The sequence below is a fragment of the Mytilus trossulus genome, chromosome 6 (assembly GCF_036588685.1).
Source record: "Mytilus trossulus isolate FHL-02 chromosome 6, PNRI_Mtr1.1.1.hap1, whole genome shotgun sequence".
Classification (NCBI taxonomy): Eukaryota; Metazoa; Mollusca; class Bivalvia; order Mytilida; family Mytilidae; genus Mytilus; species Mytilus trossulus.
Genome location: NC_086378.1, coordinates 73,936,698 through 73,963,100, shown reverse-complemented (window position 1 = coordinate 73,963,100; position 26,403 = coordinate 73,936,698). Strand labels below are relative to the sequence as shown.

The 26,403-nt window shown below is 30.5% G+C and overlaps 1 protein-coding gene across 6 annotated transcripts in view; it reads left to right on the top strand.

The window, feature by feature from the left end:
* The window catches only part of LOC134721830 (calbindin-32-like), a 61,508-nt gene that overhangs the window by 9,447 nt on the left and 25,658 nt on the right, over positions 1-26,403 (top strand). For all 6 annotated transcript variants that reach the window (XM_063585072.1, XM_063585073.1, XM_063585075.1 and 3 more), the window contains exon 3: positions 21,665-21,754. In XM_063585072.1, the coding sequence (XP_063441142.1) occupies positions 21,665-21,754 (90 nt within the window). The remainder of the gene's footprint in view (positions 1-21,664; positions 21,755-26,403) is intronic.

The following is a 26,403-nucleotide window of genomic DNA, read 5'->3' as shown; positions in this document are numbered from 1 at the left end:
CAGAAATTTTTACTGGCATGCGCAGAGTTGTTGTATGATTTTGGAATTTTTAATATGGCCGCCGTTACCATGGAAAACAGCTAAAGTGTCAAAAATTTTGAAATTTTTAATGTCAATATATATCTGTAGATGCACTCTTTGACTTTGGAATTTTCAAAAAAGCTGCTGCTTTCCTGGTAATGGGGGAGGGTGCCATCTGTTATTGCTAGTAATTAAAAATCTATTTATTTTTTGTGTTTGTTGTTTTTCTGTTGGTATTGTGATTGGTAAGCAAGCTACATGTTTACATATTGGTTAATGCATACTTTTTTTTATATAGATCAGACCGTTGGGTTTCCCGTTTGAATGGTTTTACACTAGTTATTTTGGGGTCCTTTATAGCTTGTTGTTCGGTGTGAGCCAAGGCTCTGTGTTGAAGGCCGTACATTGACCTATAATGGTTTACTTTTATAAATTGTTATTTGGATAGAGAGTGTTGTCATTGGCACTCACACCACATTTTCTTATATCTATAAAAAAAATAATCAGACAAACGTATTGTTTGATATTTGGTATTCAAGACCTTGCAGGTTTAAAATGTCTCTAGTATCGGAGCAGAAAGTTGATGAAAAGGGATATGTCAAAGAACGTCTCGAGTATTCATCGGATGATACCAATACCTTGTTGATAAATATTCCGTATCATCTTCACAGATATACAATTTGGTCTTGAAGAATAGATGCATGGTTCTTATGTTATTTATCTTCTTATGAACGTGTTATACTTTTCTTTTATTTGTCTTTTCAAATTATACCTTTACTGTTAGTCTATTTTTGGCGATGTCCATTTGACGTAGCTCGGTACTTGTACATCCTGTAATTGTATTATCATGCAAGGACATTTTTGTATTCACGTCTTTCAGTATTGCTAATTTGATTTGTCTATATGCCCTTTTGTTTATCTTTGCTGACAGACTTGCTGTTTTTAAATGTTGATTAAGCTTATAACACAATTTTGACTGTTGTACCTTATTTTGTTTCCTATTAAGTCCTTGTTTTGCTAACACACCATTGTCAATCTTATCGAATTTATGCGAATGTCATACAAGTGAGACATTTAGTTTATTTTAAAATCCGGTTTAATCCTTCCTTTTTTACATAAGAAAACGCATGTACCAAGTCAGGAATATGACAGTTGTTATCCATTCGTTTGATAGGTTTGGACTTTTAATATTTACATTTGCTTAGGGACTTTCCGTATAGAATTTTCCTTGGAGTGCGGTTTATTTGTTATTTAAATTTATTAGCACCTTACAATGCCAAATCAATCCAAAAATGTATGCACATTTGCAACTAGATATGATCATGTCATCTTTTTAATGGGCTTTAGTGTCCTTTCATGTACTCTGTGCAAGCCAAAGCGATCATATACAATCAAAATCCAATTGTCATATCGTGATGGTGATGACAAGAAATGTATAATGAAAACAACACAATCAAAATAGTTTGCGAGAATCTGCACTAATTAGTGATAATATCTGAACTTTTACCACAAAACAATATTATAGTATAGTAGATCTTTTATAGAGTTGTGTGAAGTGTTATCAAAATAGCTGCGATGCTTCTACATACAATAGATACAAACTAGTTCTTGAATCCATATTTTATAGTATTAGTGACATGTGATTTAATATCATGATTTATTTATTGACTAAACAACACAAACACAAACAATCGTAATTTGGAGCCACATACATCAATAAAAAATAAATGTGGAGTATACGTAAATGCGTTAGAGACAAAATAACACAAAGACCCGGAAATTCATCTGGAAGTAACTGGTTATTGAACAATGTTTTATAGGCGCAAACAATATTTTAAAACCGTTCCACAAAAAAACTAAATCTTTCTGTAAAGTACGTCCGAGATTGTGGTATTGCTATAGACCTAAACCCGTTCTATCAATCTTGACACTTTAAGGAATCCAAGTACTACTTTTTTCGTAGAGAGCTAATTGCCTAGTTGTGAAATAGCGGTTTAAGCAATACTGATAAGTCAATCGATACTGTCAAAGAACTTTTCTCAAAAGTCATTCTAATTATGGACACCAATAAGTGTGCTTGTTGCTATATTGTACAATAATTACTAAGGCTGTTTATTAAAGGTTAACGACACAGCTCAAATTTCAACTTCAATATGGTTCTTCTGGGGATAGTTAGTTAGTTATTAGCTCCAGGAAAATTGGAATGGGATTTATGTTTTATTTTAAAAAAGGATGAACAATAAAAAAATATAAAATTCCTATTGAAATAAAATGTATTTATGTTATGTTGGTTCTGCAATCTGAGTAATTATTCTGGTTCTTCAGTAAAATGATTGACGTTTATATGACATGTGCAATAATAGTTTTGTGTGCTTGCTTTTAATGGTTTTCGATAGACTCTTAAAAAAAAAGAACGGCTTCTGTGGTTAGATTGATAGTATGGCGGAAACTAGCTTGTTGGTATTTAAATATTAGAAGATGTGGTTGTATTAAGCATGACAAAAATCTCTACAATAGACCAAATGACGCCGTTAGGCATCAGCAACGAACAAAATAATACCACATAGCAAGCTACAAAAGTCCCCGAAGTGACAAATAAAATCCAATTAAAAGGGCCTGGTTAATGAATCTTACAAACTAAATTCCCTGAGTGTAAAATATGAAATTGTGGGTATATTCTGCTTCATCCATATAGAACGATCAAATATGACAGATCGAAAATTCAATTGTTCATTATCGTCCTTTGAATCCATTCGACTTTCATTGTTCAGGAACTATGTTATAATAGTTAGTAGTCATATTTATAGTCATTACTCCACTAACAGGTTCTTGTAAGCATATAACATATTTTTTGTAACATTGCCCTTGATTATATAGTAATTATTGCCAATAAGGAAAAAAGGGTTAGTTCAGAACGTTTTAACGCTTGTTTATACAATGATAGCAGATATGTCTACTTCATGGTACCTCTGTTAAATTATTCTCTACTTTTCTAGACCCACACCAACTGAGAGCTTGAGAAATGATATACTGCCTATTCACGCAGACCGTAATTATATTAGTATTGACTTGTAAGAGCTACTCAGTGTTGTTTGGTTGATGTTGCATTGCTTTAAAATAAACAACATATTCTTTTACTGGTATCTAAATTTAAACAACAATAACATTTCAAAACACTGGCGAATTGATATTTTAGTTTTGTGGAAATATGATCGTTTACTAATGTAGAAACATTATATTTATAAATGTAGAAATATGATCCGAACATAACATACTATTTCAATATGTTGGACAAAATGCTCCGTAAATGTTAAAATTGCTTTTGTTTTAATTCGCATATTTTGAAATTGGAAATACAATTATGAAAACGAATAATTTATAATGTGTTCTGCAATTGAAGCCTTCCTTTTTAGAAACCAATTATCATGACTTTTTTTTCAAATTATGATTTTAGAATCAGTCAAAGAACCTTTTTATGGATCATACCGTCGTCATACGAGTGTCAAACGTTACTTAGAGATCTACTGCGGGATTAATATATAACCAAAAGGAAATACATATGTCTCCTTTGGTGACATTTAATTGTCGTACGTGAAATCCTCGTGACAACGTTCAGGATTAAAGTACATTTCCTTTTAACATTTTTTTTAACAAGCCTAGAAATCAACAGCTGAAAAGAGAACCAAAATTGTTAGTTAAAACTGTAACTTGCAAATGTGTTCCACTATATAAGAATTAATAAGCATTTTTTTTTAGGTATATTGAATTTAATCGATTTTATATTGAAACAAAGGTGAAATTGGCTATTTTGTAAGCGAAACGTGTGATGGATACTGAATAATTGATGTATGAGAATTAATCTTCCTCGTGCATGAACAGTCTTATTGCAAGATTTTTTAATAATTATCAATAATTTATAATTCTTAAGTACTAGTTGGTAAATTTATATGCATTTCTTTTGAGGGAATTAGCTACGGGATGCATATATAAGGCAAAAGTAGTTTATCGCTGTGCAAAAGTCATCAATTGATTGAGAGAAAACGAATCCGGGTAACAAACTTAAACCGAGGGAAACAACTATAAGAGTAAAATAATGAAAAAACAGACACACTGAAGTGCAACATAAAACATACGAAGAAAAACCATTCATAAATAGAACTGTTAGATAACAACTACCTTATTCCTGACTTGGTACAGAATATTTCAAGAAAACAGTGGTAGATGGCTTCTTGACTTAGATACACCCGATTTGCTGATGCACAGTATCGTGTCCATATATTGTTAATTGCTTATTTTATACTTTAAGTACTGTTTAGTATGTATTTGATAAAATATGAGAATTGGAGTCAAATCGGTGAAGTGGATTTGAAAGCAAATACCAATTTCTGAATTAAAAGAAAAAAATTATACAGAAATACGACGAAAGGTCCTGCTAACCTCATCCTGACTTGGCCTAGTCATTTTATATGTAAAAAATGAAGGACTTAACCTTGTTTTATAGCTAGCGTTACTTCTCACTTGTACGACTGCCGCATTAAATTCCATTATACTGACAACGATGTGTGAACAAAACAATCGGAAATAATAGGTAAATGACAAAATAGGGAAACAAAAGTCAACATTGTGTTATAATTTCAATATAATACAAAAAAATATGCCAATAAAGAAACAGGAAAAGGTATACAGACAAAACACATAAGCAAACACGAAGGACAGGAATACAAATATTTACCATAGCACAATAACACATTAACGGGATGTTATAGTACTTCACCACGTCAAATAAATATGACCACAAATAGACAGTAGAGGTAATATTCACATAGACATGGATACTTTTTCAAGATGATAAACAGTGTTTACGGCCTTTTTTGTCAACTAAAAAATGCAATAATGCTCAAAACTTCAATCGCGACGAGCCTATCAAAGAGATAATTTAATGCATTAAAAAATTTGATAAAGGTATAAACAGCCAAGCTACCCGGTAAATAAAGGCTAAAAAATGATATGTCCAACACATACTTAATTAATCAGAGTTTGAAAGACACTACTGTATTACTATTTGAATATAATATGAGGTATACCATCTAGAGGGGTCCTAAAAAGGGGTACAATTCACTAAAAGTCAACTTTGTTTGATGAAAATGGAATCAAAGATTCTTAAATCTTTCACCTTTAAATATTGAACTAAAATGTTATCAAAGGTACTAATATGTTATAAATCATATTACTACCGTAGCATTTAAAGATGATCAAGGAGATACCAGAGGGACATTCAAATACATATATCGAAAATAATCTGACAACGTCACGGAAAAAAAAAAGAAAATGAACCACAGACAAATAATGGTAAGCCAGACACAACATACAAATGTTAAAAACTAAAAACTAAACAACTCAAATTTCCCAAAAAACTGGGGGGATCTTATGTGCTCCCACATGTCGCACTAGTCAACTTGACTGTGGAGTATCTGTCCACCAACAACGGAATATATCCAGGGCTATTCATTACGTTTATGAATTTTGTTTGCCCAGATAGTTTTTTTCTGGATTCAACTCTATCAGGAACTTCCAGCCAAGTTTCGAAAAACAAAGGATTTGGTCTGAGTGTGAAGATTCTTTATGAATTTATCCAGTGAGAATTTAAGAAAAGATGTACAAAAATAAATCATCAATTTGAAACGAAATGTTATTATTTTTTTGATAATAAAAATATATAGAAGAACGAATTCTACATAATTCAATTAAGTAAGTAGCATTTTCTCTATTTGTCATTTTTGTGTCGCCTGACCTGTTACTAATTCATCATTTTAACACTTATTTGCTTTGGCGTAATATATAAAAAAAAACTAATTCCCAAGTGATTTTTCAATTCCCCTTATTCGGATAATATAATTGAATAATCAGAGTTATCTTTAGAATTAAAATGTTTATTCTATTGTAAACACCGAGAAATGAAATTTTTATTGCATGCTGATTTGTAATTTCACAGATTACAGATTTACCATTTTTTTTTCAGGTGAAATCCAATATTTTCGATTGATTTTTACCTAGCATTTGTTAATGAAATCTGTTGCATTGCTTCATTGTCATACATGAAATGATGCTTTGAACTGAATGACATGATTTAAACAATCAAATTCCTTAGAATATTTGACAAGGAAGACAGGCAACTGTTTTTTTTGTGAGACATTTCGTGGTAAAATATGAAGATTTTAACAAAAAAAAGTATTTTTTTTATAACAAAAAAGCTAAATTTTATCAAGATAAAAACAAATAAAAAACAAATCAAGAAATTTCAGTCAAGACCGATCAATAATGGAAAAAAAATAAGATATGTTTGATGAATATATATCATTGGAATGAATTTTATATGATTTTTATATAAAAAAAACCCAATTTGTATTATTTATTGATAATAGCTACAGCCTACTTCTTACCTGTTAGATATGATTGTTTGTAAGTTCAAGAAGCTTTTGCTTTACCGTAGCTGTTATAGCAAAACCTTTCGAAATTTTGGTCCCCAACGCTATTCAACTTCGTACTTTATTTGAGTCTTTTGTAGACGAAACGCGTGTCTGGCGTAAATACAAAATTAATCCTAGTATCTATGATGAGATTATTTGAACATTTCAAATACTATATAAGTAGTTGCTTAGAAAATGTTTTTCATTTGCTCATTAGCACCGACACAAAAAAACTGAATCAATAAGACATGGCTATTAACTTAAGGTAGTCGTGAAAATGAATGAATAGTTTCAGACAACTTTGACACAATGTTTTCCTTACAAATGAAAATACTGAATAGGTGTAAGCAAAATGTATACGAATGACAACAGCCTGTCTTCCTGTTAATTATACATGACTTTCAGAGGCTACGTTAACGTATAGCCGTTCAATTAACTCATCTAGAATTTATAAGATAAAATAGGCTTATGTAGAAAAGAAGGAACAGACAGAAGTTAATCAGCACATTAATGTGAATTTATCAGCCAATACTATATACTAAGCTGTAACGCTGATTAATAGTTTTTCTAATGGAATACAAATAAGGCATATATTGGTCCAAGTTAAATTTGCTGGATATGCATTATATGGTAAATAAATCAACTCAGCACACTATTCCTTTAAAGAACTTTAACCGTAAAATACCCCAAAGTTGTTTTTCTTAAACTCCAACAATAGATGATACCGATACGGATAAAATTCAGCTTTAATGGAAACTTGTACATCTACAATATTTTCTTTTGTAGTCGTAGTAAATAATAGAATCCTAGTTTTCAATATTTCAGCATACTATCATTGTCATCAAATAATGTCATGTTTGGCTTCTTTATTTGCCTCTACAAACTCAAAACATATTCCGATAGAATTTAGTTTTTATTTATTAAAATCTCCATAAGGGAGTTCTCTGAAAAGTTTGTAATTACCTTCTATTAATATGAAAGCACTGTTAATCACGTTACTACAATTCCTTTCGAATGTTCAATACGATTTTCAACAACTCGCACCAATATTTGCAGTAATAATGTTGTTGCCAAAGAAAAAACATTCTTACAAATCAATTTGAGAATGATATGTCGGGCCTCTGTTAAAATGAAGCCGTTCGGTCTTATGTCTTATGACAATATTAACGCATTACTCATATTTTGAGCTTCAAATTTTCATTTACAAAATTCAATGTCGTATGTTTTCATTTTACTTTTTTTATAAGATTTTATTCTATGTCAGCTAAAACGTCAATTCAATAGAGAAACAAACTAACGTGCTGATGTGAACATTAGATACATCAAACATTTTTTTTTCAAATGGCAACCGCCTTTCAAAATGTTTTTGAAACAGTTATTTAACGTTGTCCTTTCTCAGATCTATATATGTTGTTTCTCATGTCTATGTCGTTTTATGAACTTGTTGATACAGTCTACACTTGTTTATGGTTTACTGTTGTCAATTTGACGTGGTTTGTTCTTCTTGATTAGTACCCCCATAAATTTACAAAAAAACACAATGACAAGTTTGGTAGAACAATAACGTATGCCATATTTAACGGGTAGTAATTGACGTGTGTAACTTCCTCAATCTCCGAATGCCATAAAGACATTATGATGGCAATTATAAAGAAAAGGAAGTAAAGCAAACCGCCTTTCATAGCTACCGTTCGACAATATCCTTGAAACTGAAGTTTTTCATGAAGTGTTTCTTATTGATTTACAATAGAAGATCGATTAATCTTTTCATATTCAAGTAGCTATGTAAAAGGTTTAATCCGACTTTCTTTGATGGTTTTATGTTAGACTATATTAGCCGAATGGCAACGACGACTTTAACATCGTTTACATTAAAACACCTTTCATTTGATATAGCTCGTCGCCTGTCTGATTAACCCATTTAAATTCAAAGAGAGAAATTGATTTTAACTGTAAAGCACAATGACTTTTCTATTTCAGAAATGGCGTACTTTTGTTTCTACAAAATGATTGAAGGTCTAAAAAAGATAAATATGATCAGTAGGACAAGCAATAAAAAAGGTCAATAACTTATAAACCTGTGGTCACTACTAATACATGTTAACCGCAATTCTGATATTAAGAACACAATAATTATATGAAATACGGAATTGGATTTTGATGACAGATCTTTAGAAGACTGTTGAATTCTTTTCACTAAATATCTTGATTCGGGTTGATATTGAACTTGATATATTTCACGAACACTTATTTGGCACAACGTTTTGGAATTTTGGATCCTCAGTGCTCTTCAACTTCGTACTTGTTTGGCTTTATAAATATTTTGATATGAGCGTCAATGATAAGTCTTATGTAGACGAAACACGCGTCTGGCGTACTAAATTATAATCCTGGTACCTTTGATAACTATATTCATACATAAAACTCATATGAATACTAGCTACTTAATAAGACATAGAAAAGTTGATATAATACATATAAAAGAGATAAATAAGTACACACTTGGGAACACATAGGATACATTTTTGAATAGAAATGAGGAGCAGTATGTAATTTCAATAAATATTTATAACGGGGCATAGGCCATATTGTAGAGATCTACAAATATACATGAAATAATATATCATTGTCTTTAAAAAAAAACCACATTGCCATTATCTTACTTCTTGATCTTATAGCATTCAATATCTATTACAATCTACAATCAACACGTTTAACGCTGGGGCCTGTTTATCGAAACTGTCCTAAGATCGGTCCTAAGAATTTCTTAGGACAGAAGTTAGGATAAACTTAGGACCGACTTACGACACGTCTCAGCATGCACATCGAAGCTATCTTAGGAATATCTTAGCTAGGATGTTTTAACTGATGTCCTAAGTATATAGCGGAAAAGAAAATACAAACCGAATATGAAAAAAAATAAAAATTATGATATCATATTTTATCAATAATTTTATTTCAAATAAGTTTAATTTGAACTAATAACTAATATGTAGTTTTAAATTAAAGGTAATAAATATTTTTTGTAAAATAATTGTACATTTAAACTGAAACAAAACGACACAAAAATAAAATAAAAAATTCGCGATGTGGTTCTATAAAAAGTTGATTCTAACAAGGTAGCCATTATGCGGAGTGTTCGTAATTGTAGTATTTTAAAATTCGTCTCTTCTTTTGTTTTACGGATACCATTATGTTATGGAATATCCCTTAGATAACCCAGAATATCTTTCAACTCCCTTTGTCACAATCTGTTTTAATCGTCGATGCGACACAACAGAAATAAAACTGTTTTGTTTTTATTTGTTTGATTTTACTATCTGTTAGTATACTATCGTAATGCAATGTTTTTAGGTATGATTTTGATTATCCGGTAGTGTTCATATTTTGAGTATCGACGACGTTATGTTTAATAGTTCATGTATTTTATGATACATTTGATTAACAGAAAACCTTTTGTATTATTCAGTCTTGTTTCAATTCGCCTTTTAAATCATATTAAAATAGAAGTATCTTTCTTGCATGTTTGGCAATCAGCTTAAGTTTTTACGCAACAGTAAATTTATTAATAATCAAAGGTTGGTAGCAATTTGTTCTTTCAAAATACATGCTTTCGGGGTCATATTCTAAAATTAAACAAGAATTGAATATAACTTATTAAGGAGTATTAATCAATTGTTTATGACAAAGTCTGAAACATTTGGTTTATTAGAATATTTTATCATGATATATTTTTTTATATTATCAAGTAAATTTTAGTTTTAGTTATTGCAGTAGGATTTTCATTGTAATTATGACATTATATAAGTGTGAAACATATATCAATTTAACAAAAATTTAAATACATATTAGTTTTTCATATAATTATTCAAATTTCTACTGACTTTTAAATAAATGTTTATATTTTAATGATGGAAAAAGTATTTCAAATTCTCATTCTAAGATTTGTGGAATAGTCAATTATTTAACAAGTATGTAATTTGGATGTTGAACGATTTTAAATGAGTTTATCTATATTAATAAATAAATGCATACTAATTTTGAATATATTTTCAGGACTTTATTGACTGTCAAATATTGCTTTTATCTATTTATAAAATTAAAACAACTCTTTATAAAGTAAATGCGTCCGTAGCGCTTATCTGTATCAACAAAATCGTGAACGCTCGAAGCCGAATGTGCCAAGGCAAAGGATACAAAAGCACCGAAACAGCTGATGAGTTGTATAACAAAGAATACATAGAAATAATAGTCCATTTAAGGTCAATATTGCCTGATGAAGGTAAAGGTAGCAATACACAGTTAGAAATTTAGTTTCGCATTAAATATGGAAGTTTTTGTACAATAATATTGATTTTTAGATAATTGAAGTACAATATAGCCTTCTTAGTGGGTTTATATGAACATTTAGATTGATTTTAACATGTTTTATAGGCCATTTCTATGATTGACAGTCCGTATTTTCCTATCCGTACCGTTCATAGGTCCATAAATTATTGTAGTGTTTATCAACAAAGATTTTGCTCTCAATCTTTTCAATTCAATTTTATGGAATAACGAGCAGGAAAGCATATGATTTTTTTTGGACCACTTGATAGATATAAACCTATGGATTCAGGAAAGGTATCACTGTAATTCATTGAAATTTTCCTTTAGATCAAATTTTGGAGACTTTTGTGACATGTCCACCCCCTGTTTTGCTATATTTTGTATCTAAGAAATGCAGATTGTTGCCATGGTTACACCCAAAAGGGATTATATTTCACCCTTATGACCATTAGAAATCAAATCTATGGAAGATTTTCTTTCTACAAGTATATACATGCATAACCGACATATAAAGCCTTCTTTGTTAGACAGGAGGGGAAAGAGGGTGTTTAAAAATTATGAGTGTCAATTTTAAGTTTTTTTCCTAACTGTGTATTGCTACCAAAACCCTAGATTCCTAATATTTTACAACTATATGAACAGACATTTCAGACATTTCAGACATTTTGGACGAGTTTATATAAAAATATGATCAAATGCATTTTTTGCATTAATACTTTATGAATTGTATGCATCTGACGCGTTCTCAATTTAGATGTATTTATGTCGTTCAAACGTTAATATTAAAAGCTAAGATGTTTAACTTCTTGATTGATTCAGGATCATTATGACCTAAAATTGGTCATAGAATATGCCAATCTTTATATCGCATCATGTCGAGAACAGATTTCTTCAAGTGCAAGTCAGCGAAGAATTACAATTGAAATGTCTTCATTAATTTAATCACCGCTTGTTTTCGCGTTGTTCCTAATTGATTACTCCTGAGCATGTTACGGTAGATCATCTTATAATGTTATCAACCTCTAGTGGTGTGATGATAATTTCAAATAAATTTATTGCATGTAATTGCTAACTGAGGTAGGAATAATTTGTCTTTGATGTGCTCTATGAAATGGAAAGAATTTGATATTTGATATTTTTTTCATAATCTAATCAAGCAACATGTGGACATATTTTTCGCACTAGACACACTTTGCTTATTTAAAAAAAGAGCACAACACTAAGAAAACCATTTGGTTTGCCTTTTGAACAATGAAGATACCTGTACATTAGAGTTAAATGTAAGAATACGTTGTTAGCAGTTGTTGAAATGATCACATTTTATGAAAAGAGAAATCATAGATAGAAATGAAAAATCTAACAAATAATAACCTCCCTTACGGCGAAGTTCATGGTTTACTATGATAAGCTTGCGAATCATTTTGATCAAACTGAATTATTTGGTACACAAATTCTCCCAGACATACATGATCTTCTTCTTCCTATGAATACAAATGTCATAGAACAATTCCCCGACCCCAAATTTAAGCAGCTATGTTCAAAACCAAAACAACACAAACAAAATTTAACGAAATCATAGGTAAAAAATTTCGGTTAAAAATTTAAATATTTTAGAAATAGGATTTGAACCTAGTAGATATAATTTTTTTAAGGACATTGCACACTCTTTCTTATTATTATACCTTAAAAGTTGGAACTTACAATTCAAGATGTTTACATACACTTAACGTATCTTAGTCAGTATTACTCATGAGTAAGAATAATCAAATTGTATCGACAACAAAATAATAATAGACAATGACAGGTGTTACCCCTAATAGAATATCCATCATTTCCGACCGAGAATGTGAAATTTATTTTTGTATACGCGATTCTATGTGGTCTTTTATAACAACTAATTCATTTTAATAAGTGCTGGTTACGAGTTTTCTTTCGTCGTGTCAAATTGCCATTTCAACTGAAATAAAGAAGTTTGATATCGTGTTTAGTAACATATATAGGTTAATCTAGATCCATAGCTTGAAATAAAAGAATCAATCATTGATGTTTCCATTACCATCGACAGTTGTAGTTTATTCAATCTGATATATGAACACAGAAGACAGAATGAAATACATACGTTATAAATAATAAATAAAGGAAATGATGAAATCTTCCCTTTGTTTGAAATGGTGTCATTTTTTTAGCTGTCTACTTTCAATAAAGTCAAAGATAAAACACAATTTCTTTTTTCGAAACCACGTCCGTTATAATAAAAAATAATAGGTACAGAGACTTCAAGAAGGCCTCATCGCTCAACCGATGTTCAATGTTTCCTGTTAACAGTTGTACATGCCTATTACAGTTTTCAAGATAACAGCCCCATCGTAAAACTTACTAATGTCTTTATTCTTACATCCTGCTATCGATTTTTGGTGCAATACATTAACTTATAATTTTACTGCAGTAAAATCACAAGCTTTGAAAAGGAGTGCAATTCCGTACCTTACAAATATTGATGTGTAATTATGTATGCAAAGTGTTGTCAAGATACTCCTGTCTGTATGTATGGTTTGGCTTAACCTTGATATATAAATATGTAAGAACAAAAAAGAAGATGTTGTATGATTGCTAATGAGACTCATCTCCACAAGAGACCAAATTACACAGAAATTAACATATAGAGGTGGTCACCGTACGGCCTTTAATATTGAGCCAAAGCCCATCCTGTATAGTCAGCTACAAAAGACCACGAAACGACTAATGAAATATCAGAATAATTTCGAATCAAAGAGTCTCAGCTTTGAACAAAGCTTGTCCGGCCCCGTAATCTTTTTCATTTTTTTTTCAGTTTTAGAATTGCTTTAAATATTTTTTTATAAGAAATGAGTTGACCTAGAAAGCAGATTAATTGCTAACGCAGACGAGAAAGTCTTCTACTTGCAGAATTATTAAGTAATCCTATATATCTATTGAAACTTGATAGATATTGTTAATAAATCTTATATAGTTTTTTTGAGTTTGTTCAATACTACATTATCAAATACGGATTTTTTGTGCTATTTAAATTTGCTGTTACTAAATATTAGAATTTATTATAAATTAAGGAATGTATCTCCCTCATGCTAAGCTCTGATTCCTTTTACGGATTTGGCTATACTTTTTGGACCTTTTGGATTATAGCTCGTCATCATTTATATAAGCTTTGGATTTCAAATATTTTGGCCAAGAGCATCACTGAAGAGACATGTATTGTCGAAATGCTTATCTGGTGCAAAAAAAATTTGGTACCGTTAATTTTATTATCGAATTTAGATTGGCATGTTTACACATTTATAGATCTCGTAATGATAAAATATACGTTAACATATTTCTTTTAAGGTGAAAACAAATTTCTCGATCAAGCTTCAATTTAAGTAAAAGTCCGCTTACAGTTGTGAACTATTCAATCCTTTCAGCGTGCGATCCGAAATATCACTTTATACAGTTGAAATATCAAAACCGTTAAAGAAAAAAGAAAAACTCCGAGGAAAATTGTAAACGAAAAAGTCCCTAATTATATATAAACAAATGGCAAAACCAAAAGTCCAAAAGTCCAAACACATCGGTACAAATGGATAACAACCGTCATTATACTGACTTGGTACGTGAATTTTCTTATGTAGGAAATGGTGGATTAAACATAGTTTCATTGCTCACTAAACCTCACACTTCCAATTTAATTCTCTTATATTGACAACGATCTGTGAACAATACAAACATACATATGACGGTATCATTTCAAAAATAGGGGTACCGGATTCAATATTGTATTATTAATCAATATTAATCAAATGTATATGTATAAAAAGACAAAAACGTTATACTGTATAACCAAAGCATATTGCAAAATCAAAAGACACTTACAATCATAAATATTAAACAATCATTTACCTAGACGAATTCTAAGAAAAACGTTATTAAGATAATAAAAAAACGTCAGTACCTAGAATCTAACTTCAAGACCATAGTTTTTTGTGTAGGAATTCAGGTGTGGCAAACGAAAGAAATCAATATCAACGCTGTTAAATAGAACAAAATAACTGCCGCTGTATATTATTTCAGGTGTCAGTGTCGCACAGTTCGTTGATAAAATGTAATTAGCTCTGTTCCTTAGACATACGTTACCAGTACTGTTCTATAGATATAAAGTGCCCAGCACTGTTCCGAAGTTATCATGTAGCCAGCGCTAATCCTTAGATATACTAAAACCAACGTTTTTTCTTATATAATACAAAACACGCTAATCATAGATATACCGTAGTATTTTATCAACATTTTGAATCAGGAATGTTTTCTTTTCCAAACAGAAATCGTGTAAATATGCGCTCTTGAAATCAATATAGAGGTATTTTCTTATAAATAGTTATCAATCACCTTTAAGTCTAAGCTTTTTTATTGACATTTTCTTATAAAGCAATAAAAACTTAGTATACTTCTGTCAATGTAAAGGTTTCCCCACAAATATAGTAACTTTGAATGATATCTCCACCGCTCGCAGGTTGCTAATTATACCTCGAACGCAATAATTGACCGCTTTGTCTTAGACATTGTGAGTGTTATGTACTAAAAATCAGATTAGAGCTGTCACTTGGGTTTTCTAAATCCTCTCTTATTGTTTAAACTAATTACTCAATCCTCTTTGGTGTGTAAGAAAGCATTACCACAACGACCATGTTTACTCATTGTCACCATTATAAAACTTTCACACATCGTGGAAGGGTATATAGAAACGAAAATTTCTCTACCTTAGTCAACAAATCTGTTATAACTTCTCTTCTGTACTGAATTTTTTAAGCTTAAGGTTTTTTTTACAAATTTTATTGAAGACTTAACACAATAACAACAAAAAATAGATAAATGTGATTTTTCGAAGAATTCTATATCTATTTATTTGCACGTTTGAGTTACAAATTATTTTAATAAAATAAAAGCGTTAAACAATTTATATACTTTGAAAAAAAGACTAGTTTGTTAAAAACTGATAGTAAAATATTTCTAGAGAAGAACTGTGTGTAAACTGGACAGTTGACTATTAAAATCTAAAATGTATGTAAGATTTTTAATTCATCAAACCAATTTACACATCAATAAACTCAGATTAACAATGTGTTTAATCGTAATAATCTATCAATTTTAACTTTCTAAGAACCACAGGATGGAAATCATATCTATCGCAGTTGTGCATCTCATAGTTGAATCGACATATACATAAAGTGAATAAATTAATCTAATCCTTGGATAGAAACTTCTTATTCTTTCCAAAGACTTCGAAGTTCGTTAACAGTCAATTCATTGTTATACCCTGGGGAACTTAACCTACACTAGCATTGGCATCGACTCATTGGTTGTAAATAAACTGAACATACATGCTAGGACCAAAATTGTGTAGGCATGAAGCGCGTGTCGTCTACAACAGACACTTCCAAATATTTTGTACTGTATCATAAAAGTGTCATCGGACTTCTGCGTTTTCTGCAAAGGTTAGCATTATTATACATTTCGTGAAATAACCTGATCATGTCTTGCAACGACATGCCTATTATAGGTTTGATGATTAATCAAGCGTATCACTAGATGGAGAATGCAAAAACATATTATTACGTCGATAAAGCATCATTTACAATATATCCTTATGAATTAAATATTCTACACCAAATCATATATGTTTTCTTTTTCTCACACTAACCCTTATCATTGTCAAGCCATTATAACCTTACATAAGACTAATCATCTATTTTATTGTTGCATGCTAAAATATATTGACTAATTCGAATATTACCACACGTTCGTTGTAATGAAACCAAAATACGATTACGAAGTCAATTAATATTTTATGAATTTGATTAAATGCTTTAGATCATTACTCAATAAGAAAATAAAGTGTTTTTATTTTAGAACACATTGAAAAAGCGAGTTAATTGTAGATCGTATTGCATTTGATCACGCGATACTTCCGTCCATTGAAACGGAATGAAACGATAATTTCGTAACTTTTACGTATTCGAAATGTTACACCCTTTACTTGGTACAAGTATTGTTGAAGTATGATTTGGAAAGATCGGTTACTGGTACTGCGTACGAATTATCAAACAACTCAGCTGTACTGATATTTCGCAGTGACATATTTCTTAACCTTGAAACTAAAATTGAAAATTGACATAATTTAGATGAACTTGCACGAAACAGCTTTCTTTCAATTTAAGCAAGGTTTGAATCAACGTAGAAATTAAACTTGTTGGTTTTGTTAATTTAAATCCAATTATGGTGACGACATTAGATAAAGAAAATTAATCATTTAGGAAGTTAATTTGATTTCTTAATTACTGACAGCAGTGTTATATAAAGTGATGGATTCGTTTTCAGATCTTAACGATTAAATAATTATAAAAAAATCCAGAAATTCAAGTAGGAAAATACATTGTATACTACGGAGCATGAGCATGTATGTTATATACTGAAATCAAATCTTGCATTTCTGTTTACAATCCCTTGACAAATCATAGATATATGAGTACATTACAATAATAAGCTTTATTTCACATCGCTAATGGACCCAGTGCACAGAATTCATCTATCAAATATGACATATATGGTTATTATTTTTCAAATAATAGGACATATTCATTGATTTTTTCTAACAGCTTTTTAATTTAAATTTACGTCAAGAACATATGCATTTGTACATTTTCAATTGACCATAAACTTATTTATAAGGAGGAAATATGATATTTTTAGGGGAGGCGTGATTCCTGCTTCAAACTGTTTAAATGTATAAGCTTTGTCTCACAAATGTTGAAATGAAAGTGCCATTATAATATTCAACAATATAAAATGTGTTAGACAACTACAGTAAAGTAATTTAAAAAGGAGACTGATTTACTACCATGAAAATAATAAACAAAACAATTTGTACTTTCAACATTCCATGTTCAGACATGTTGGATAATGACAATACAAGTTGACAGTTTCAGCTTTATAAGGAGATAGAAATCTTCCAGAAATTAAGATGGAATAAAACTTAACAATTATTTAAGAAATATCTAAGTCACGAATCATTGTTTCATTTGATCTCCCAGCCCAGTAAAAACAGGAAACGAATTCTGTCAACATTATTTATGACGGCTGCAATATGAAGCAATCAAATTTTATGTTGTTTTTTTTTTAGTTGTTTTTCAGTAGTCAGGCTTTTACAATCCCTTTACATCACCACCTGACTATGGTGTTAAGAGGTTTGATATATATATATACAACAAAAAATTGACTACATTTTTTTCTTCTAATGTGAATATATATTATTTAAATATTAACATTATAATAAAAAGTGGAAAAGAAACAATCACACACACATACACACACTCTCGCACTTGCATTAACATAACATAAATCAACTTGTGTATTGCAAAGAAAAATGTTATCTTTGTAAAGATCTGCTCTTTATGAACTGTAAGTTTCATTTTTTATTTTATATGATTTGAATCAAAAGTAATGGTGACTAATCAGTAAAAATGTAATCTAATGGGGCCCAGAATTTTTGAAAATAAGGTGTGGTACCATTTTTCTTTGCTATATAATGTTCATTTTCCTGATATTTTCTTATTTTTTGCTAATAACCCTATAATACTTGGTTTCTTTTCATACAATTTACATTTGTATATATAGTTCTTTGCAATAATAATAATCAAATTCAACAGTAAACTCTCATTTTGAAGACCAAATCAAATTTTATGTTGAGTGATTCAGAAATACGATGATGATGTGTTTGTTCAAAACAGTTTGTAGTAATGGTTAAACTTTAATAATTGTACCAATTTTATTCAATTAAGTGAAATTTCAACGATAAAATGAAACAAAGCAACTACACGACTTTCTGTATTTGAATTACATATACTCTTTAGTGACACAAGTCGTTCAACTAGAAGTTGACACAAGTAAGTGTAATACCAACATCTGTATTAAGTTAGTGTATAATTTCTATACCATTAATGGGTATAACAGCTTAATTAGTTTTATAGATTTTCATTTATGATAAACCGCTGTAACTAGATAGGTAATTACACTTATATAGAAATACAATATTGTTTATTCTTTACTGATTAGATGACAATATCACTAGGGTTAGCGTTGAAAATCGGTTTATTTGACAGCTGTTGCGCTACTACTGAAATTGCATGGTGAATAATACATAAAATGAATAAGAGATATCAGACAACAATAAAATCAGACTGTATAACATACCATATCATCCCAAAACATCAGACTCGTTTGGCAAGATCCAGCATGTGAACAAAGGTCAGAAAATCTTAGAAAAAATATCCTGATAGATAGAGATTTTGGTGGGGAGTGGGGGTCGGGGTAGGGTGTGTGTGTGTGTACGTTTCATTGTTATGTTTTTCAAATGATGCTTATCCCTACAATGGGGAGAGAAAACGTTTACTCAAAACATTATAATACATTTATAGACTTTGACATGTCTTAAGCATTTTTTTCTCCCAAAATATCTAATGCTTCACAAAATCTCTACAATGTTCTTAAGTTGTCAAAAAACTGACGATAGAATAGATCCATTGGAAATTTTTAAAAAAAGTTGTCATTTATCCTATTTTTCATGTCTTATTATGTATCTTATAACTCATTTTCGGACATTTTTTTTGAGTTCTAAAGAGTATTCCGTTGTATCTGTATTCATAGTTAATACTTTAAAAAAAATATTTCTGTAAAAATATTAATATTACTTCACCATATATCAATCCGTATGTTAAAAAAATTGTTGATTTTGAAAAATCCTTTAAATTAAATGTTTTTACATAACTCAGTGTTTGCCAATTTTGAACTGTCATAGTTAAATGTTTGCCTGTGGGTTTCCAATAGTTATTATGGAAATGTTTTTGTGTGTGTGTGACTTTTGGCTTATTCCCATAGTTTTGCATTAGTAGTTACAATATCTGATCTTCAATCATTGTTTCTTGTTCCAATTAATTATAATGATATATGTTTAAATAAGTTATGTCTTCTAACTTATTGATATTCCTTGCATTGTTGTCACGTGGATATTAATCAAGTTTCTTAACGGAAAGCAATTGTTACTGTCACTATGGTTTTGTATTTGTATTCTGAAGAACAATGAAGATTATGTGGGAAGAAGCAAGAATAGAGTCAAGTACAAAGCTCGAAACAGTTACAAATATTGCAATAAATCATTTGATATGTAATGATCATATTGCAGAGAAAAATCTATAAACCTAATCATGCTGTTATACTTTTAAGGAGATTGGTAACAACATATATTGCATTGTATTCCATTTATCTATAGGCCATTACATATGCATATTCTAATCATTGCATTTTTGTGCCAGTCATGGAAGATAGAGAGGTACTGCAACGATAAGTTCTTGGTAGTAGGATAGTTTCCAGTGTCAACATACATGTAACACTAAAATCAATGTACATGTGTTGCAATTACTCAAAATAGACTATGAGATCAAGACCTATGACTATTGACAAAAGTATAAAAGACACTTTGCCTTGACTAACACTTCAAAATTCCGTGATAAAAGTTTTTTTCCAATTTTTGTTTCAACAATTAATATAATACAAATGGACTACCTGTCCTGAGTCAGGAATCTGATGTACAGTAGTTGTCGTTTATTTATGTAATGTATACGTGTTTCTAGTTTTTTTTATATAGATTAGAACATGAATTTTCCCATTTGAATGGTTTAACACTAGTAATTTTGGGGCCCCTTATAGCTTGTTATTCGACGTGAGCCAAGGCTTCGTGTCGAAGGCCGTACCTTGACCTATAATTTTTTTTACAAATTGTTACTTGAATGGAGAGTTGTCTCATTGGCACTCATACTACATCTTCCTAAATCTACCAGAATTTTTGTATATGATATACGTGAAATTGAATGGTTTCACTGATGAATATAATGCTGATATACGTTGCAGAACAATTAAAATTTAAGGGTAACAAAAAATAACGACATCGTCATTGCATAATGAAAGGTAAATGTAAATAGTAGAACAAGATCAGAATACTTCTGAAACGAAATATATCATTAAACTCCAATGATGAACTTAAGGTTTTGATCCGATTTAATTATAAAACAATTAATGAATGGTATTCGTTGTAATGCCCCACTTAAAAAGAAATAGGCGTTGTTTTTTCTGGTCGATCTGTCCATTCGTCTCTTAGTCAATCCGTTCGTACGTTTCGATTCATGTCCGAGTTATGGTGTAATGTAGTTTACAATTAAACTGGGTCAACTCGACTTTGAAGTCAATAAAACTGCTCGTTATCAAGTTATTTTTTTCAATAATCCAAATGATTATCCTGACCAAGATTACACCGTGCAACGTGATATAGTGGTCGGAACATATTGCTTAACTGACGCTTATACCAGGTCTTCAGTCACCTTTAAATTTACTGAACATTTTTTTGACAGTGGGAAACATTTGACAAAGGTTATAATAACTAAAATGGCAAAATTATGAACCCCAGAGATGTATCCCAAAAGTCCCTTATCAAATGGTAAAATAAAAGATCAATCACATCAGATGAATATAAAAGCAATGTGGCATATTTGACTGAGAACATGCATTTCCTTATGTAGAAAATGATGGATTAAACATGGTTCTTAACCTTCACTTCATATTGCATAAATGTTAGAGCTAGATAAACCTCTCATTTGTATGTTGTATATGTTTTATAGTTAGTTAACCTCTAAATGTAGTCGTTGAAAGTTTTATTTCTCTGATTTGTTTGTTGAATTTCTTCAGTCTAATTTAAAATCACATGATTTACACAACGCATTATGAATTTTCAGGTCTTATCACCCACTGCCTTAGAAGATGCAAAACAATTAGTACTCAATGCCTTTGATGAAAATTCGGATGGAAGAATAGATATTGCTGAGGTTAGTAACGTACTGAATGAATAAGGAGGTTTCATTTCTAATTGCCGTGATAAAATTAAATGCTGAATGTCGAATTCCTGAAAAAAGAATAAACCGTTCATTTGTGGATTTAGAAAAATCCAGGGTCCCGATAAGGGTAAATCCGAAATTCCCACAAAAAAAAAACATGTTTCGAAATAGTAGATGATATCATCAACGAGAAACAAACATGAAAACAACAATGATTATTATAAACCACACCGGCAGAATTTGTTCGGACTCGATGGTATCTAACATCCGGCACAATGACGGAACATTAATAGACAGAAGAAAGCTAGGTTTTTCCTTATTTTCTTATTTTTTTTTATGATATCGAAGAATATATATACATAAACACCTGGTTTCTATTGTGATATGCAATATTTTCTACAACCGTTCTATATTAACGGAGAAATAAGTTAAAATGCATGTCAAAATGAAGAATTGAGTGGACTTTGCCTCGAAATTGTTTGATTTCTCGTTTAATTCTTCAAATTGTACGGAAAGAAAGGTACGGGATGACAGATACTGACACGGAGATGTCAAAACTTGTTTTAATGAGCATCTCAATACTTGTATTTCCGAGTATGTAACAAAAGAAATGGGTCATGTCAAAATGGAACTGGCCGGTTTCGTGAATGTTCACCACCCGGTTTGGTCATAGATTTCACAATGCATAACCCAGTTTGGTCAAATAAAAAAAAATCATAATAGCATTGCATTATAATTGTTAATTTAACTTCAGTGTTAAAAAGGAGTTTTGTGACCGGGTCGTTGGAAAACAAATTCTTTCACAGGACAACGGCTTATTATTCATATGATTAGTCTCAGATTCAAATAAATAATAAGCAAACACTAGAATTCTTACTCTTATAGAACACAAATAATTTTAATTTTACTTTGCATTTAAAAAAAATTAACAGCAGAATAGATAGAAATGAAGGTTATAACGAAAATTGAGGTTAAAGCTCTTGTTTTCTATATGAATTATAGAAAATATGTTTAAACTTGAAATTAGAGTTAAACTGTACGGTCTTAAAAAATCGAAACACACAATTGATGTGTGATTTTCTCGTACAATAGGATGGACACCTTTATAAGTAATATAATCATTCTATGTTTCTAATTTCTATGATCGTTAAAAAAAAATCTTCTTAAAGATAAACGTTGACAAATGTATATATACATGCATAATCGACATGGAAATTACCGAATTAAAATATTGTAAGAAATCAGAAAACAGGCACATCCGCTAAATCGGATTATGTGAGTTATGATTATGTTATGAACACTCTCATTGATATTTTTAAACAAGCGACACTAAGTGATTCGAATGCATAGCGTTTTGAACTAGTTGTATAAAACTGCATATGTCAAAAGTTAGAATGTTTGACTGTAACACAGATATAACGATTTTTTTCCCTATTTGCCATATGTCCATTGCCCTTGCCCTTAACCTCATTTCTATATTATTTTTCCTTCGGCCGCAGACTTTCGTCATCAATTGAATTGCGATCATTTAAGCATTTGTGACATGTCAGTGCGTACACAAAAATAATATGTCTTTTTTTTATTGAAAAAAAAACAGCCAGTGAAGTTGTTTTCTATGTCCGATGCGGTTCGTGAAATTTGAAATTTTCAGTTGTTACACTGTTTTTTTTTTAAATTCAAGAACGGTGTAATTTTGTTTGGAATTCTTGATTGTTTTTAGCTTACTTGACCCAACAGGAAATGCTTTTTTTCATTACTTGGCACCGGTCGACCGTCGTTCATTATCTTTCAAAACAATTTTTTACATAAATGTTCACATCTAAAATTACCAGGCTGCATTTAACAAATTTTATTTAAAATCATATGTATTTTTTAATTGTAATAAGGGTATCTAGTTAAATAAAGTTTACTGTGACCCCGTTTGTCAAGAAATTAACAAATGGGGGCATGCAAGTGCATGATGTCAATTATTTATCTTCAAAATGTTGAGATCTACCATTTGTCCATTTACTATAAAATTCTCACATTAGTTCTTAAAGAATTGCCCTTAAATGACGAATTTGAAGGTTTTTTTTTTTTATCAATTTCTATCTTATATTTTCAAACTTATATATATAAAAGTCATATAGCAAAAATGGAAGATATACAGATAAATCGACTTCGCCGATATCCTAATAAAACTTATTGACCTTTAATTCAGAGTTTTTTTTCCATTTCATTGCGTTTTTACACGCCCGTCACAATTTTGACTGGACGTATTATTGTATACATCCGTCCGTCCGTCTGTCCGTCTGTCTTTCCTTCCATTCGTCCGTTCCTCCATCTATCAGTCAGTCCGTCCGTCCGTCCTTCCGTCTATCTATTCGTCTATCACATGTCGTACCGTACCTTGAGAACAGCTTATCTACTTTTCATGAAACTTAACAAAGTTATTTCTTGAAATGGTCAAACGATCTGTAAACCTTTTAGTGAAAATCAAATTAAATCTTTTTTGAGTTACAGAACTTTGTAAGTAAAACAGGAGTGTGGTTTTTTTAACATGTCGCGCCATATCTCAAAACGATTTATCATTATTGCATCAAACTTTACACTCTTCTTAGTAATATAAATCTTCTGCATACTTTTTGATGATGTTTAAAATTTTGTTTATTAATCGTTATTTTGGGTTTTTTTTGGTAAAAAAAGCGGGGTCACATATTGCAATGTATCTCAAAACCAATATAAAAAATATCATAATGTTAATGTTTAAAAAGTAATTAGAGATCAGTGTTTTGCTATTGAGTATTAATATTCCATTTAAAATTAGTTTGGAGATCAGTGAAATAACGGATACGCCTTTCATTAGGAAAATGTGTAGTACTATAATTACCTATGTAAATAAATGTAAACACGCCAAGTTTATTTTATAATAAATATATATTTAAATTCTTTCGAAAGACAATGTTCAGATCCGTGTTAACGTTGCTTTTCATAAACTTTTGGTTTTAAAAATAATAAAAAACCGGGTGATATATAGAGACGAAACCGGGTGATCGGTAGTAAACAACAATGACGAAACCGGTGTATTTTAATTTTACATGACCCATTTCTTTCGCTCCATACACAGAAATACAAGTATTGAGATGCTCCGTGTCAGTATCTATTCCGTATAATGTGATCAATTTAACGAGAAATTAAACAATTTCGAGGCAAGGTTCACGCAATTCGTCATTTTGACATGCATTTTTACTCATTTCTTCGTTAATGTAGAAACGGTTGTAGAAAATATTGCATATCACAAAAGAAAATAGTTGTACATTATTAATGATATACAACTTGTAAACTGTATATTTATGCATATTATACTGATAAACTGTATTGTTTAAAGTAAATAAAGAATTAGAATATGTATATATATTCGTCGATATCATAAAAAAAATAAGAAAATAAGAAGAAACCTAGATTTCTTCTGTCATTGTGCCGGATGTTAGATACCATCGAGTCCGAACAAATTTTGCCGATGTGGTTTAGACACAGTGATATTATGTTAATTTTGGTATCTGTTTCCCGATTTTATCGATCCTTTCATTTCCGAAAAAAAAACTCTTTAAATAGACAACCGTGTAAGATTTTACGAAATTTGACACAAATCTAGACACACAAATCATATAAGGTCAGTTTGATTATTTTGGAATGGATCATGAAAATAACAATAAGCTGAATTTCGGCAAATAAGAGACTTAAGATATCAATGGGAAACTCAAAGTCTTTAGTCGAAAACAAAATGTTATTATCATTGCAAAAAAAAAAAATGCAAGAGAAACTATTACACAAAATATAAAACTAAAAATAACTGATCAACACAAACCCCATCAACAACCAGAACTGAAGTACCCCAGAAGGGTAAGTAGGTTTTGCTCTACATGTTATATCCATCGTCTTTATTATTTAAGTACAAACTCTGTGATAAATCGTATTCGGTATTTCACATTCATTCAAGAAAAAGAGGGACTGCTTTATCGAAACAAAACCCAGTCATTATCAGTGAAAAATCAAGAAAACAAGTCAGTGAGAAGACAATAAATCAATGAATCACATTTCTATCATTATGTCATGGCGATTGATATTCGTGGTATATTTGGAAGTTGAAAAAAGGAAGACATTCTCGCCGATGTTGCACAGAAAGAGGATTAGGGGTCATAACACAACATTATTGGTACAGATTTGCAACTCGGCTATCCCAAATCATATATTGACTGGAAATACCGACCCATATGCAAATATATATTTCATGGCAAAATCATTGTCCAAGTCATGTATTATTCAGTTATCACATATACAATCTGTGACATCTAACTTAGATCTAAACAGGATTATTTCACTATTGTCAATAAAAAAAATAGTAGCTAAAGATGTTAACCAGATTGGATGATTCATATTAATTAGATATAAGGAGTGGTGCACAGTTTTTTTGCAGACATATAATCGAAAGCTGAAAACTAATGTCCATCCCACGCACCAATACTACATAAAAATATGTAAATATATGTATAATTGCACCTAAGGGAAAAGTTTGACAAGAAAAAGTTCAATCAATCCAGCGGTATGTCTGGACAAACCACCATTTAGAAAAAGTACCCCTTCGCATCTAGCTATTATGA